This window comes from Lepisosteus platostomus, chromosome 8, assembly GCF_059453375.1.
Source record: "Lepisosteus platostomus isolate fLepPlt1 chromosome 8, fLepPlt1.hap1, whole genome shotgun sequence".
Classification (NCBI taxonomy): Eukaryota; Metazoa; Chordata; class Actinopteri; order Semionotiformes; family Lepisosteidae; genus Lepisosteus; species Lepisosteus platostomus.
In genome coordinates this window covers 19,415,302-19,432,292 of record NC_142618.1, presented here as the reverse complement: position 1 = coordinate 19,432,292, position 16,991 = coordinate 19,415,302, and the positions used below count along the sequence as shown (strand labels likewise).

Below are 16,991 nucleotides of genomic sequence, written 5' to 3'. Positions count from 1 at the left end.
TTTCTTCTTACTGTAAAGTGGTATGTGAAGATGTTACTTAAAAAAGGAATAAAAAAGTTTATTATTTTTTATTTAGATAATATTCATAGCGTACAGAGCGATTGAAAATCCGAAATAGTGGAAAAGAATAATTAAAAAGGCAGGACATTTTTCATGACATACCTTCATCAAACTCCTAAAAAGCCATTTTGCAAAGTTGGGGAAATTTAGGCTCTTTACATTTTTAGAGACCTTATCAGAATAACCTTTACTCTGTTATCTCTGCCTCAGATGCCTCTTTGAATGAAATGGGTTTCCATGCAATCTTACAGCATCTACACTGCTGTCATCCCATGCTGGAGATTCAATCCTTTAACTGACCTTCTAATTGTTAATGGTGCATATAAACTACTCCCCTCCATGGGCTTTATTTATCTGATAACAAATTATCTGTTAAAAGCTATTTCCTTGCCTGTTGCTCTTGTCTTTCGAGCCTCTTTAATAGACTTTCCTTCTCCTCCTACTCTTCTGTACTACTCTGTTATATCTTCTTATTTGTGGATACTTCATCTCCTTTAACACTGTTACTCACCTTGAAACACAGACCTAAAAGCATTTATTCCAGACTTGACAGTGACAAAGCTGGGTCTGACACCTGCACTGGGGTTTGCTGTAAATTTGTTTCAAACCTGAAATATTTCCTATTGCAGAACATGAGGGGGGAAACCTGAACTAGGTGGATATTGTGGGGAACAGACCTGCAGAATTATCATTTGCTAGCCAAAAATGCTTGATCTTATGGTCTGTTTTGGCCTTCCTGTTCACTTCGTGAGTTTAAACTGACAAAAGGTGAAACGAGAACAGAAGTCTGGTGAGGTTGCGGACAGAAAGCAGACAGAAAGCTTGGTTTTAATGGCAAAACTGATGCTACAGGAGAGATCATGCTCTGGGAATGGGAAGAATACAACAAGATAAAGTCAGTTAGACAGTCAGGGCCCTGGACTGGACTACATTTCTACCAGCACACAGGAAGTATCCATGGTTAGCCAACGTTTAACAGTCAATATGAACGCATGTATCCAGGAGTCTTGAAGTTAAACAACAAGTGGCATTGTAGGAAATTAACATTTTTTTTAAAAGTGTTACCAGAAAAACATTGAAGATTATTCAGATCTCCTACATCGTACTGCATGCCACTGATCACAACTTCCAACCACTAGAAGCTTGCTTTACAAAAATGTGATTTTATTCTTCTTTATATTTGTGCTTTAAGAATGTTATGCTTGCTTTAGGACACCTCTTGCTGGTCATGAGTACTGAGGTAGATGGTACATAAAAGATGCTTCCATAAAAGCATCACACAGCCCTAATCATGATGTGCAGATGAAACACAAGAACAGTCTTTACCTTTGTTTCCTTGGCTTCCTTTTATCATCTTGGAGAGATCTCTGCAACCAGAAATGAAACGTTACCCTGATGAACGTCTCTGACGCTGTGACGTGGTATTCACTTAAACACTCAGAAAATGGGACTATGAATTCAAGCTTAATCGGAAATACAACTAGTTTTATGAAAACGTAAATGGGATAGCTGCAACTCGGGTCGTCGAAAGGGATGAGGACACCCGTATACTGTGAATGGCATTGGGTTAATCAATATGCAAATGATCTGATTCAGCTTCATTTCAGTAAAATCAATGTTCTGACTTGGCGACTTACATGGATGAGGTTATAGTAAGTGGAGTCTTCAGGGGTGTTCAGTGTTTTTGGTTGCTGGGTTCTTCTTGGTGTTCTCACCTGCTTCTGGTCTGCTAGAATCAAAGAGTGACAAATGTTCATCGTTTAACAATGGCTAATTGTTAATTAAATAATTACTTGTACTTTTAAAACTGAGACAACAGTTCTTTCCTTTTCCATAGAGGTCAGTTAATTTCTTTCTCTTGAACGTGTTTGATACATTAATCGCAAGATTTTGACTCTCGGTTTGGAGACATTAGCCTGCATCTGCCGCTGTACTTCCTGCTTTGCCGTGTTCTACACAGTTAATAATTTATTTTGACCCCTTTTAAAAAAAAAAAATGCATAACGTAGGAGGTTTGCACATTATTTTCCTTTAAATGACACAATCTGTATTTACAAATGTTTTCTTAAATTGGATATACTAGTGGAATCACCGGCAGGCTTCCTGTCATGGTTGAAGTTCAGGGTTTGCGTTCTACCTGCTTGTGAAGAGCCACTGGTTTAAAGAACACTATTTGTCTGTGTGGAGGCAGAGGAGAAGCACAAGCGCTCCCGGTGAGTCAGTCTCTAGGGTGGCTAAATTCAAACGTGAAAGAGTGGGCAACACTTATTTCAAAGAAAGTTTGCACAGTTATTATGATGCTTGAAGAAATCAAAATTGGCATAATGGTGCTTAATATCTAAAAAAAAAAAAGATATTAGTGTTTTCTCTGTTAGTCTTGCACTCCTCCCCACTCTTACAATGTGTCTAATGAGTTTATCCAGTGGGTCTCTGCTAGTATAAGATCGTGACTGTCTTATGTTTTCCTATCATTACTGCACCCACGTAGAGGGACAGCATCATTTACCCATGGTGGGGAGTAATTTGCAGTGGCTATAAAGCATTCAATAAAAGTTTTAATTCAGTCATTTTGTTTCAACAACTGATTCCTCTAGTGGGATTTATTAAATATTTTCCTATCTGTGTACCATTCCTCTACATGGCTATAGGTTTAAATCAATTTTGTCAGAAATAAAAGGAAGAATTTCAGATTTTAAAAGTAAACACAACTGCAATAAGGTGTCCCCAAGCAGAAAACTCTGCCTCCTGCAAAGAACAGGCAAAAGTGTTTATACCCATGAGAGAGAAGTCTCCTGCTGTGTTACAACTTAACATTTTCTACAAAATGTGTGAAATGTTTCTAAGGAAAAGAGCAATTCTAGCAAGTGAATTGTTAATTAGTTTTCTCCCATAACAATTCATGAAGCATGAAGATTTCTTTCAGAATACAACAACATGCAAGAAAAGAGCAATTGTATTCTATCCGGGTCTCTCAGTTTTCCCAGATACATAATTGTTTTGTGATAACAGTTCTATATCAGTAATGTGTATATATATATTTCCCAATAGTTGAGGTGGGAGCATCAGCATGCGTAGGCTGCAAAGGAACAAGTAATAGGTTTATTCTGTGCTGAAAAGAGAAAAAAGAAAACACAACGTTTCTGCAATGGAGCTTTCTTTGGGTATAAGAAAGATAGGTCAGTCAGCAAAGATAATATAGCATGGGAAAACAAAGGCCAGGAGAGAGGAGGAGGCGGGAGCAGGGGAGAGGCAGAGTGGCCAATTTCTCCTGAAATGTAACACTTTTTCTTTTGACTCTGACACCACCCAGAGTAACACTTAGAGACTTCTCCAACTATTTTCTCAGAAACTAATGCTTTCTACCATTTTCTCCCTCAAACAACAGATTACTCTTCCTGACAACAACATCAAAGAAGCCAAGGAAATTGTACAGCTACTGTAACAGCTCTGCATCATCTTCCCTTTATAACTAACCTCACCAGATCCCTCAACTCCCAACTCTACCAGTTCCTCACTTCAGAGAAGGATGAAAAACTCAATCATCTTCCCTGGAAAAAAAACACCAACATCCCTACCACCTCCACCAATCCTAACCTTGTCGTTACCCTCTGACCTTTCCCTTTCACAGGATGAGCGATCTCTTCTCAGCAGAGGCCTCAGTTTTGTCTCAGTCCCCAAGAAGCTGGACATCCCCCAAGCCCAAGTCGACCTCAACCACTTTTACTGAAGGATTTGTCTCAGAGCACATTTTGCTGACGATTCCTCCCCACAGGCAGCTGACAACAACCCGTTTATTGTTGTCATTAACAACATTAATCCTAAACAGAGCTGTTGGACTCGCCGCTCAGGCTGTTTTCCTCCAGTTGATTACTTCATTAACCAATGCATCAATCAAGCTCCCCTTTCTATACCCAGAAAACACATGTCTAACCTCATCCAAGGAGAAATTCAGGCACTCCCCAGGTATCTCAATTTTACCTCCTCCCAAAAATTAACAAACCCGACACCCCTGGATACCCCATGGTCTCTGCACGCAACTGTCCAACTACTCACATCTCGGCCTTTCTCGACAGCCTTATGAGACCGCTGGTTGAAGGTACCGTATTCCTTCATATATCAAGAACACCAACCATGTCATGGACATCACATCACGTCTCTCTACACCTTCATTCTCCACAGTCTTACAGCCCTCAAGCACACACTGGACAAACGCACGGTACTTGATCCACCTCCCCAACACTCTTGTACGCCTTGCAGAATTGGTGCTCACACTTAATGCTTTCTCTTTCAATAACGTTTTTACCAGCAAGTTAGTCGCCATGGGCACCAGGATGGGACCTAACTATGCCAATATTTTTGTCGGCTGGGTAGAAGAGCGCTTCTTCGCTTCCTGCACTGGCTTTGTCCCAGACCTCTACAAGCGATACATTGATGACTGTGTCACGCTCTAATGACCAGCTAGAGCACTTTCTGCATCACTTCACCAACTTCCACCCGTCCCTCAAATATACAGTTAACATTTCCTCCGCTACTCTTCCATTTTTAGACATAAACCTATCCATTAACGACTCTCTACTTCGGTCTATTACAAACCCACAGATTCACACAGCTATCTTCTGTACAGCTCATTTCATCCCAAACACACTCTCTCTGTTTTACACAGTTCCTTTGGCTACGACGACTCTGCAGTGACGACATCGATTTCCAGAACCAGGCCCTCACAATGTACTCTTCTCATCAAGTGAGGATACCCCACCCGTGTTATTGACAGGACCCTCACCAGCTTCCCCACCACCCTAACACACTCTCTATCCCCAGGACCGTTAACGACAACTTTCTTTTCCTTTAGGATGACCCCTTCATTGGGGCCCTCTTTCCTGACCGCCCCATCATCTCATATCGCCGACCACCCATTGCGTAACCTTCTTGTTCACCGTTCCCTTGACCGCCCTCAGCAACCACCCACATCAGGCACTTTCCCTCGCAGTATCACTTGCAAGTACACATCCAACACCACACTCCTTCAAGGCCCCTCAGGACAATTCCGGATCACCCAGATGGCATCTTGTACCTCCAGCAGCCTTATTTATTGTATCGTTTGCAGTAAATACCCAGCCATCTACATTGGGGAATCAGGAAGGAGACTCAGAGACCGCTTCAGAGAACAAAGATTTCTCAAAGCCCATAGTTTCTTATTTCACCTCTGACAGCCATGATGACACTGATCTCTCTGTCTGCGTTCTCAAAGTAGGGTTTCTTAACTCCTATAGCAGAAAGAAACTAAAATTATCCTGAAATGTGGTTCACATCTTCCCCCTTCTCTCAACGACAGACTTGTTTTCTTCTAATTCTCTCTATTACCTCTCTTAGGTTTCCTTTCACACCCCTCTTCACCTCTCTCGACCTCGCACCACTTGATTGGCCACTGTGCCTCTCCCCTGCTCCCGCCTCCTCCTCTCTCCTGGTTTTTGTTTTCCCATGCTATATTATCTTTGCTGACTGACCTATCTTTCTTACACCCGAAGAAGGCTCCACGGCCGAAACTTTCAGCCTCCAATAAACCTACACTATTACTATGTTAGAACATCCACAAGTAGTATTCATGTGCATTTACTATTTGTGAGTAATTAGAATGAAAGAATAATTTCTGTTTGTGACAATGGATCACTTTGACCTATTCAGTGACAGCATATTGCTTCCAAACATCTAACCATCAAAAGGTTAATCGACAGGTCTTCAGGAGCCAGATGCCATTTGTTTTGGTGACAAATCGAGCGTCTCTGGGTCATCATTGATCCCCCGACACACACTGTTCATAAACACTGCCAGCCCCCTGCGGACCTCGAGCTGGAGCTCATCAGAGCATGGACAGACATTGCCCAGGGGATTGACAAACCTGAATTCTGAATAGACAAATGAGACTCTGGTGCGGTATGTTTAAGGCTAAACACCGTCATTAAAGCAGGACTCTATGCGGCACGTACCAATGTCCAGGTAGCAAACAAATCCAAAAAGGGCAATTCAGAGAAATCTCGAAAGTCCAAGAATAAGGTGATAAAAGCCAGAAGAGTAGTGCAGGGAAAACGTGAGAGTAAACAGCGAACTGCCGAGCTAGAGACTCTAATACCGAGCAAGGTGCTGTGGGAGGGTTTAAATGGTGATGGGAACAGGTGAGTAGAATTAACGAGGTAATAAGGTGCAGTTAGTGACAGGTGAGGTGCGTGGTCGTAACAGTATGGTTATTGCAGGAAAGGACAAAGCAACTGACCTCTTTACTTGGCCTTATCTAGACAAGAGGTGCTCTGACAGCAAGTCACGGGTTTCATCAGAAATACATTTTCATTGTAAATAACTAAAGTGTGATACTTTTCTTGGGGGGGAGGGGGGCACAATTAAGGTCATGATGATACTGTATGTTTACACACCATCAGGTGTACAAATACTATGTTGGCTTCAGGTAAAAAAGTGCTGATAAAAACCTTGAAAGCTATGACAACGGATGGGCTGCAAAAGAAGAATTACAGCAGATGTTCACTCTGTGCGAAATCTGGAATTAAACTCTACTTCCACTGTTAAAGAGTCCACATAAAGATGGGATATGCGTCGATTTATTGATTGAATGATCTTACTTTTAAAACGGTGTTGAATTTAACCAGACATGGCCGAAAGAGGGGGAAACCTTTCCAGTTTCTTCCTTTGGAGGAAACCTGTCCTCCAAATAACTGTCATTATTATGTATTGCATGAGCTTTATCATGACTTCAAAAAATGATTTGATTGATTTCCAAATCTTGTATGGTGGTGAAGCAATTAATCAATATCTCAAATAAGTTCATTTGCTTTAAACCAAAGAAAAGGTTTGTCTTATTTATGAAACTAAGCACTTCAAAGGTCATTGGAAATATTGAATTTGCTCGGAGGAATAAAAGCAATTTAATGGACAAAGCATTAATAATTGTTACAATTACTAGACCATTTCTAATGAAATGCAATGATTATTATATGATGACCTTCCTTGATGTTGATGTAATTAACATTTAAAATGCAATCATTCCTTTTGATGAATATCAAGAATGTATGGCACATGCATAATTATTATGAATATTCTTGTCATATTCACCAAATCAGGATAAACAGATACGATTCTATGTAATGCTGCAAATGTCAAGAATGTATTGTGGCAAATATAAAAAAAAAACAATGTGTGACATCTTGGACAGCCTTGTACAACTGTAGTTAGATTTGCAAATCTCTGTCACATTTTTGTGCTATAGTAATCAGGGATCAGACTGCACAGTACAGATAAAGTCACCAGTGCTAACTGGGAATCTTTGAATGAAAGTATAGAATTTGTAAGGGTTATTAAAGGGGAAGTGAAAATTACAGCAGTCCAGCTAATTACAAACTCGGTGAGCACTCTTTGTCTTTAGAAAATGCAGCTCCAGGTGTGATTTTTTGACACCCAGTAAGTCCAGATGGATCCTTATCCCTTTAATAACCATGATTATCATTCTCGAAAGAAGCCAGGGTATGAGCTTCAGCAGTAAACCTGGGTAGCTTATTGTGTACTCTGACACCTTTTCTATTCCGAAATGCCTCCTGCTTTAAGTTTTAAATGCAGTTTCATGTAGTTCCTACTTACTGTATGTTCTCTGGCTCACTGTTTATTCTGTGCACTCCTTGGATTTTGTCAGTGCCATTTAACATTTTGAATACGTCTATCAGGTCCCATCAAAATCTTCTCTATTAAGGACAAATTAAGGTCCAGTTCTTTTCAGGTTTAAAGGGTAGGGATTATTCTAAAGCATCTTAATGTACCTGGTTTCCCTTCTCTGGACTAATTCCATAATGGCAATATTTTTCTATAAAGTGGTTACCAGCACTGCACACATTATTCTAAACGAGGCCTTATAAGTAAGATATGCAAAACTGATCACAGCATTCCATTCCTTGAATTCGGAAATCATCTATCTCCCTGAAATCTCTATGCTTAGGGTTAAACTGAACCAGACATACAGTATTCAATCCAACAGGAGGTGTGGCTTTGACAGGTATAGTCCTTAACATGTCTAATAAAATCTCATGAAAGGCACAATTTGCAAATTTATTTATTTCAGTTGAATGCCAAAGGCCCTTTTCTGTTTTCAGCCTATGAAGAATGGCTTTTTCGCAGTTTGCAGGCAGGCGAGAAAAAAAGCTGCCAGGATGACAGATTGATGAAAACGGAGTTTCAATATTTCTAAAGACACAAAGTAGAAGGTGACTTCAGATCGCCAATGTGGTGATGCAGAAATTATGATACGAAAGACTACTGCTTTAGCATTTAAAAGCTGTGAAATTTGTGAAGCACAATGTGTAAATGTGATGCTCTGGGACTGAGTTCCTGCCACTGCAAATTAATTAGCAGTTAAACCTCCCTGTTTAAATTTTTGGACCTGAAATAACAATAGTTTAAAGTATAGTTTATCCATTTTCTAACTGCTTTATTCAACACAGGGGCACAGTGGAGCAACCAATCCAACACAGGGCACACACAGACACACGAGGGCAAATTTTACCAGCAGCCAATTAACCTACCAGCATGTCTATGGATCGTGGGAGGAAACCAGAGCACCCAGAGAAAACCCACACAAACGCGGTGAAAACATACAAACTCCACAGAGATAGCACCCGAGTAATTGAACCCAAGGCTTCAGTAATCACTCTGGCGATTGTTTAAATCTTTAAAAATCCTGTATAGGTCTTATTTAGAAAACAATCAGGTTAATTAATTAGCTCCTCGGGTTGAAACAAAAAAAAACTGACGACACAGAGCCCCTCAAGGAACTGAGTCTGGGACTCCTTATTTAGAGTTTAGCCCCACTGTGCCTCCAGTAAAGTAGACGTTTTTTACAAGGTAAAATATATAAAAAAAGGTAAGAAATGCAACATTACAGTACATACAGTACCTGGTGGAAGATCATTTGTAGGGAAACCATTGAGCGGTTTTTCTTTGACAAACACACCACGATTAAATGGGTTTAACTGACGGGCCAAGATGATCTCATTCAACTTTTTTTGGAGAGAGAGATAGTCTTCGGAAAATCTGTTGATCTAGATCAAGAATGCAAAAAGCCTGTAAGATTTTTAATAAATGGTCCCAACAAGTATTGATCATCTGCAAGATGATTTCACAGTGTTAGGTTCTCTTTCACAAAACGTACAAGTGCCTAGGCTGGTGAACACACTTCACAAAAGTGGGACTGTTAGCACTGTGAAACCCACACCATCCAAATATCTGGAGAAAAGGACTTTGATGATCTGCACATCTAAAATAATATCTAAAACTGAGAACAGCGGTAAAGAAGGCTGTCAAAGATTACGATAACGACTATATTGCTAATGAAAATGTGCAGCAGAAGATGGTGTAAGACAATCAATTGATTTGGTGCCAATAACCAAGACTGTCAGCACACCTACAACTTTTGGGGAAGTCCTAGTTAAAAAGGTCACGTCCACAATACAGTAAGTAAAAGAAAATAAACTGCATATCTATAAGCACTCCAAACTGAGTGAGTGTTTCTTGTTCTTTGCTATGTAATTGTTCACTACATAGTTTATTATTTTCTTTCAAATAAGCCAATCAAATACAAACCAATGGCCTCTGCAAAACTTTCCCACTTATTCACGTACAGTGTTTTGTTCAGAAACCTATCAGGTGCAGAGTCCTGCTCTCAAACCTGATGACACATTGGGCAGCATAATATTATCTCAGATCAAAATTTATAAACATTATTTTTTTCAGCTTTCAGGTTTTCAGAATTTTCTATTTCAAAGTGTTCCAAACCATAATTACCATAAATAACCTAAAATTCACCTAAAAACATGTAAATTGAATATCCTCTACAGAATATTTTTGGACCAGATAAAGTTCAGTGTCTTACTTGTTTAGAAAATGTCTCAAACTCCTCCCTCTCTCTGGCTGACACCTCCTTGAGGTTCTTCCGATCCTTGTAGCCTCTGAAGTTGCTCTGAATCCTGACCGCAGCCTGCTCCTCATCAAGCTCTTCCTCCAGACTCTGCGCCTCACGGACAGGATGCGCACCTGGGGGCTCGGGGGCGGAGTTCCCTCGCCTTGCCATTTCATCTGTCCCGGCCATTTTCCTTTCCTCTTTCAGCTTCTTCCTCTCTCGGTGGCCCCGGAAGTTACTCTGAATGACCGTTGCTGCTTTCTCCTCATCGAGGCCCTGCCCGTCACTGGGCGGCTCTGGCTCTTCCACGACAGTCTCAGGTTTGGCCTTAGCCGATTCCCTTTTCATCTCCCGTTGGCTCTTCTTTGGTATTTTTCCTTCCTCCTGCAGCCTCTTCCTGTCCTTGTGTCCACGGAAGTTGCTCTGGATGACGACGGCTGCCCTGGTTTCCTCTTCCTCGTTTGCTGTCTCCTCTGCAGTCCGGTTGTCATTCAGCTCCAGCTCAGATTTTCCCGACTCTTTGCCTGGCTGTGGGCTTTCCTCGCCTGCCGTCCCCTTCTTTCCCCTTGGGGGAATTTTCCCCTCTTCCTCGAGCCTCTTCCTTTCCCGGTGTCCTCGGAAATTGCTTTGGATGACAGTGGCAGCCTTGGCCTCCTCCTCCGTGTTGGCTTCCTCGTTCCCAGGAAGGGTCTTCGACGCTTGTTCAAAGTCGTCCTCTTCCACGGGGGGAGGTAGATCATCAAAATCATAGTTTTTAAGCTCACGTTCCTGCTTCAAGCGCTTCCTGTCTCTATAGCCCCTATAGTTGCTCTGAAGGACAACGGCTGCTTTGGCCTCATCATCTTCACCACTCTGTGGCTGGCTGCCCTTCTCAGTGTTGACACCTGCTGTCTCTGGCTGCCTTTTTTCTTGCACAGCTCCCTCTTCTGGTGTCTCCTGAACAGTCTCTGCTGGTTGCTCTTCCTTCTTCATAGCTTCCCTTAAGCAAGAACAGAGGTGATATGTAACTAAAAGCAAGCACCCAGGTTCTCATTAAAATTTGCAGTAGAGCAGTCCTCAGTTGTAGATTCAAGCAAGTTGAAAAAGAAATCAAGTTTTTGCTGTGTAACTTATCTTAGTTTTTTCACTCCTTTAATATTTGAAATTCAATTAAAAAAAAACTCAGTATACTGTACACACACACAAGCCACCAGAGGTTGTAGTTTTTTGGCTAAATATAGAGACAGTAACTGTACAAATTTATTACATTTAATTTATTTTTCAACTTCATCCATATTCCATATAATTTGGTGTGCATTCATGAAGGAACTGTCACATCTAAGAAGGCAGGCACAATTAATATTAATGAAAAGCATATACAATGACAACAGAAACAGAGATAAGGATTTTTAGAAAAGACTGGATTCTCAAATCCCTAAAGTCAACAAACAAATGCTTAGAATGTGTAGAGATAGAGGAAGGAGTCCTACTTTTTTCTTTTGAAGCTCCTCCTCTCCTTGTGTCCTCTGTAGTGAGCTTGGATCTTTACTGCAGCTTTATTTTTTTCATCCACTAATTCCTTGTATTTCTTCCTGGCAAGATATCCTCTGCAAGCTAAAGAAAATAATTTAAAAAGCACATTATTATATTGATGTGATTTTGAATAGCAAGCAGAAGTTAAGGACCGTGTGAACTCACTTTGAAGACAAGCAGGAAATATGAAATCTGAAACATGCCACTCGTTACTTTGTTCTTAACATGTAGGTGTAATATTTACACTGCACACTGCATGGATTTTAGATGGCTAAATCATCTTACCAGCTTGGAACTTGGCGATAAAAGTCTCATTCTTAGACTTATTTTTATCACCTGTGTACTCCTTTCGAACTTTGTATCCTCTGTAAGCTGATGGAAATAGGTTTAAACAGAATACAACTAGTGATTAGTCTAATAATAATAATAATAATAATAATAATAATAATAATAATAATAATAATAATAATAATAGTAGTAAATATATAAAATATTAATGAAGTCATGCATGATTATTCTTCCATATATAATAATATTCTATTATACTGACCAGTATTGATCAGATTATGGGATCTGATAAGATCTGGCTAGCAGGTGGTGATGCCTCTGCCACATTACCATCAAAAGGCATTCTTTTTCCTCCCCAACAAACCCTGTGTCTGGGCATGGGTGTGTAGCGAAGATAATTACCTGACTGGAGAACCACAGCGCTTTGTTCTCTTTTTTCTTGCATTTTGCGGTATCGTTTGGCACCCAGCCAGCCCCGCACACAGGCCTGAACCAGGATGATGCGGTCCACAGTCTCCTTTATCATCAGGTTAAGCTGCTCGACATGGTAGTACTTCAGGAACACCTGGTCAGATCACCCAGCACACGACGGGGAAAAAAAAAAAGACAGTAAGCCGAGTCTCCTTTTTTCACTGAACTGAACAAGGTTGATGTTTTTAGCCTGCAATGTGTTTAAGACTCCAAGCTCCAGCTATTCATCACGAATTCAACATTGCCCACGTATTTTAAAAAAAATCTCTTCTGAGGAAAGGTTTTATCATACCCATAGAAATGGAAGATTTTAAGTCCTTTCAAAAACTAGAAAAAAAGGTTGAAAATTCAAATGAAAACAAATGATGTCTAAGAAATAGAAAATGGTGAATTCAGGATGCAAAACAGTAATAAAGACTATTGGAACAGAAAGACCTTTTCAAATGGATAAAGAAGACACCACCACCAAGACAAGTGAATTCACATTTTAAAAGTGGAATATTGTAGCATGCTGTAAGTCATCTACTTGACCACGGCAAACGAGTTACCAAAAAAAAAGGCTAAAACTTAAAAAAGAAAGAGAAGCAGATCTTACTTTTGTCTTGCCCAGAACCCAGTTCTCCAGTTTTGCTTTCTCTAGTATTACAGCACAGGTGTCAGGGCTCACAGGAGGGTCTTCATTCGATCGGAAAGCTAGAATCAAGTACCTAGAAGAAAAAAATCTCACATGGATCTTTCAAAAACAAAATCAATGCTCAGAGGCTATGGAAAGAGTTTTAAATTGCATAGCAAATAAACTCGTTGGACTTGTTAGAAAGACATGTTCTGAATATACTATATATGTGTCAAATGTCCTGAGAAAGAAACAAGCTAAAGGACAGACATGATTCAATATACTGTATAGAGAGGAATATTGTGCAATATGGGTGAAAAGCAAACTAAGAGTAGAACAAAGCTAAAAAACGTCAATTATTCTCACCTTTTGATAAAGTTTGCAAAAAGAATCCGATGAGAATAGCCTTGTCTTCGAATTTTAGCAGTTTCCAAGACACCTGTGTAGCGAAGCTGTACGAGAACTTTTTCCCTGTCAAACTTGCTGGCTTGACGGTCATTGTTGGGCTTAATGCAGCGGACAAAATGAGGCTGACCTGCCACCATCTTAGACAGGAGGTCCATGAGGGAATACTGAAAAACAAACACCGCAATACGAAAAACTTCAGTCAGGGAAAGTGATTCAGTGAAACCCCTCCAGTGACTAAGAGGTACAACATTTTCACTGAAGGGCATAGCCATTAATCTTTGACGTTTCTGGGTCCATCCCAAAAACCACATTTCTAAGAGGGAAGAGATGATCAAGGAAGCGTCACAGTAGCTTCCAAAAGGTCATACAGCAAATCTATATGTAGAGAATTGTAATGGAAAAACAGAGTTCCAGTGTCAGTCAGGTCAAAAGAAACAAATCTTTCTACATTTGTGGTGCACAAAGAATACCATTAAATACGGCTTACTCCAGGGCTCACATTATGTTCCTGGGCCATAACAACGCACATATTATTTGAACAAATAGAACATCTACATACTGTAGGCAAAGCTCCAAAAAAAGGATTTTTAATTAGTTCTTTAATTGAGCTGTTTACCATTCAATACAAGTTCTAAAGGATTCATTAGATTTGTGCAGATAATCAGGCTTTGTGCAGACATGGTAGTTCAAGTAGGGAGCTGCAAAGGAACAAGTAAAGGTTTATGCCAGGCTGAAAAAGGAAGAATAACAATGTTTCAGCTGTGGAGTCTTCTTCGGGTGCAGACATTACCACTTAAGGAAAATATATTTGAACATACTGTATTTTTTCAACATTCTAGGAAACACCAGGAAATGTGTACCTTTTCCTGCATAATTCTGTGTTTTGGAACAATAATAAAAGAAGTGAGGGTTCTAATGCAGAACAATCTATTTGCTAGGAATCAAAGGAATCACCACTTATTATCTAAACCAAAGTCATAAACTCTTAATCAGAAAAATAACAATGTACTTTGTCACAGATGCACAGCCATTTTATTGATCAGACAAGACACGTGTATATTCATTATGCTTGTCATCTACAGGGTTAATCAAGAGGTGGTAAACTGTGAAAGTAACTGGCTAGTGGCATGTTTGGCCACTACTGGAAGTAATGGAAACTGTACAGAACATCTTGCTTTGGACCACGATGCAGAAGTCTTGTGGGATTCTGTGCCATTCCTCTCATAGACTGGGGACAAGTTTGCCTGTTCACTGGTCTCCGGGTTCTACTGTAGGTGCCACAGGTCATTCCAGTTCGTCCCACAAAGCCTAACGACCAGGGCATCCATAACGCCCACATTCGTTTCTCGCAAGAAAGCTGTTGTTACATGAGGAGAAGGCATTGTCCTGCTGGAATGATGTCACATCAGGATGGTCCTAGGGGAGGGGCAGCAGGTGAGATCCCAGGGTTTGTCTAATGTAGCACCATAATGTCAGGTTGTCATTATGTCACGACAAGTAGGAACTCGACGCTCATGTTGCATTTAGATCATCCCTTTGGTTTTGGTGAGGTGTTGTGACTCATGATCTCTCAGATCTTGGCCTTTTATTTAAGAAGTGGTCTTCAGTACACATCTTGCTTGGGTACAATATCTTGGGTCAGAAATTGCTGAGTGTGACACCCTAGGTGGTAAGTGAGAGAGGACACCAACCACTAGTCTCCAACCTATTAAGGGCACAAAGATATTCTTAATAAGATGGGTAAACTGTTTTCTTGCAATTGTTGTCTTTCACAGGTTAAATCTGTTGCATGAAGGAAAAAGCTCACTTGTTCTTGATTTTCAGTATGGATGCAGACCAAGAAAGTTGGGCCTCGTGACTCTTCTATCTCTTTGATTTTAAGCAGGTGGCAAAAAGTGACCACAGGAAAAAATGGCTTCTGGCAGCCAAACATACTAACATATCACTTTCTGATCCTTCACTGCAGGCTGTTCCTATCATTGTAAAGAAGAATGCACAAAGCGTTGGATGATTCACCCACAAACATAGAAAGTGAGCTGGGTTTAGACCATAAAGGTTAGCTTTACCTATCTCCTGTTTGATGTGTTGTTGCAATAGTAATCCTGCACAGTACGAGAGAAACCACATGTTTAGACATCTGGTGTCTGTGCTTGCCTGACGAGCCAATGGAGTGAAGCTCCCATCTGTGGGATTATGATTAAATGCCTCTAAGTCAGAATTCCCCCTATAGGGAATAACAGTTCCTGCAGTAAACCTTTGTAGGCTAGTAGCACTTGTCCATTCCATGAAAGCTGTTTGTGGAAAACCTTGAAATGTATTCCTAAGAATTAATAAATGTTCTCTAAGGATTAGTATGAAAGTGACTGTGGGGACCATGTCCACACTGAAGACAGAAACCTGAGCCACAAAGGAAATATTTAAACAAACTGTGCCTCTTACTCGGAAATAAGACGCCACGGTTTGAGTTCTCATGTTGGTTGTCTCTCTGGGATGGTGGACCGACTCTCCACTGTCACCCTGAACATGAATAAAGCAGTCCAACAAATACACTATCAATACAACAGATCATCTTAAATACAATGCATATGCATAGTACTAAGCAGACAAAATTGTTTTACATTTTACAGAACTAAAAATTCACAGAAATAAAAAAAGAATTAATGCCAGGAAAAGCTCATGTCTATTCTAAAGCCTACAGTGCTGTGTGGGATGGTGAAAGCCATTAAAGCTCGTTTTATGCAGTACAGATGGAGGGAGAAAATGTTATTACCTCACAGACTGATAATGAACTGAACAACACAAGCATTTCCATCTTTACAAGAAGAAACCAGGAAAGCGAGAGACAGGGAGGACACTTGAGGTTAATTGGTCTGAGAGTGAACATAAAAAACAGAGGTTCATATGCTTCCAAACAAATATTGACACCACACAGAAAGAAGCATACCTTTGACACATTGATTGAGTGCTGTGGGGTGCAATTTCTGATGTTTCCCACACCTTTACCCTTGGTATGGGCGAGGTTACCTTCCAGGAAAGAGGAGAAGGATACACTTAGAGGAAAATCCAATTTGGAGGAAATTAAAACTCTGACCCACTTGGCAATCACAAATTCTAAACTCTAAATTCTAAATTCTAAAATGTGCTGTGACAACTTTCCACTCTGTAAGAAGCCGCTTTGAAAGAACAGTAAGATTAATATCTGGGATTTAGGAGTGGAGGGCAAGTCAAATATATGATTTAGTTCAGACTTTCATCAAACAAGTAAAGGCCAATTTAAAAACATTTTAGTAAGTACTTAGAAAATGTCTTTTGGGCCTAATATATTACTAAGGAACTAATAGAGGCTAATTTCACCCTGCAAAGCAAACAGAAAAAAATGTTTTAGCTTTCTTGGGGTGTATTAATACGCTATCATTATGCTATCATTAATATGGATGAAGTAATTACAGTATTACTAATTTGTGAATGTCTAAGCAGAAAATATAATCCCTGCTATCTAGTGTTTTGCTCACATTGCTTTTAAATAAACTCAGAAAGGTTGTTGCTTGCCCATAATTACAGCTAAAATGGAACAGTCAAACTACTCATTTCAATAGGTACAGTTCTAAAACCATGCATGCAGAGAATGTTAACGAGGAAGTCTTTTGTTTAATTTTCTACACTATGTTATGATCATTAGAGGTAAAACCC

At 40.1% G+C, this 16,991-nt stretch overlaps 1 protein-coding gene across 10 annotated transcripts in view; it reads right to left on the bottom strand.

Annotated features, from left to right (window-relative positions):
• The window catches only part of myo3a (myosin IIIA), a 125,060-nt gene that overhangs the window by 7,146 nt on the left and 100,923 nt on the right, over nt 1-16,991 (bottom strand). For 6 of the 10 annotated variants that reach the window (XM_088642761.1, XM_088642760.1, XM_088642765.1 and 3 more), the window contains 12 exons: nt 16,246-16,325; nt 16,072-16,113; nt 15,741-15,818; nt 13,260-13,465; nt 12,876-12,987; nt 12,212-12,374; nt 11,807-11,893; nt 11,479-11,602; nt 9,983-10,988; nt 9,008-9,152; nt 1,698-1,789; nt 1,387-1,427 (listed from right to left, as the gene is read on the bottom strand). In XM_088642761.1, the coding sequence (XP_088498887.1) occupies nt 1,387-1,427; nt 1,698-1,789; nt 9,008-9,152; nt 9,983-10,988; nt 11,479-11,602; nt 11,807-11,893; nt 12,212-12,374; nt 12,876-12,987; nt 13,260-13,465; nt 15,741-15,818; nt 16,072-16,113; nt 16,246-16,325 (2,176 nt within the window). The remainder of the gene's footprint in view (nt 1-1,386; nt 1,428-1,697; nt 1,790-9,007; nt 9,153-9,982; nt 10,989-11,478; nt 11,603-11,806; nt 11,894-12,211; nt 12,375-12,875; nt 12,988-13,259; nt 13,466-15,740; nt 15,819-16,071; nt 16,114-16,245; nt 16,326-16,991) is intronic. The other 4 variants (XM_088642757.1, XM_088642762.1, XM_088642758.1 and 1 more) reach the window with 4 other exon arrangements.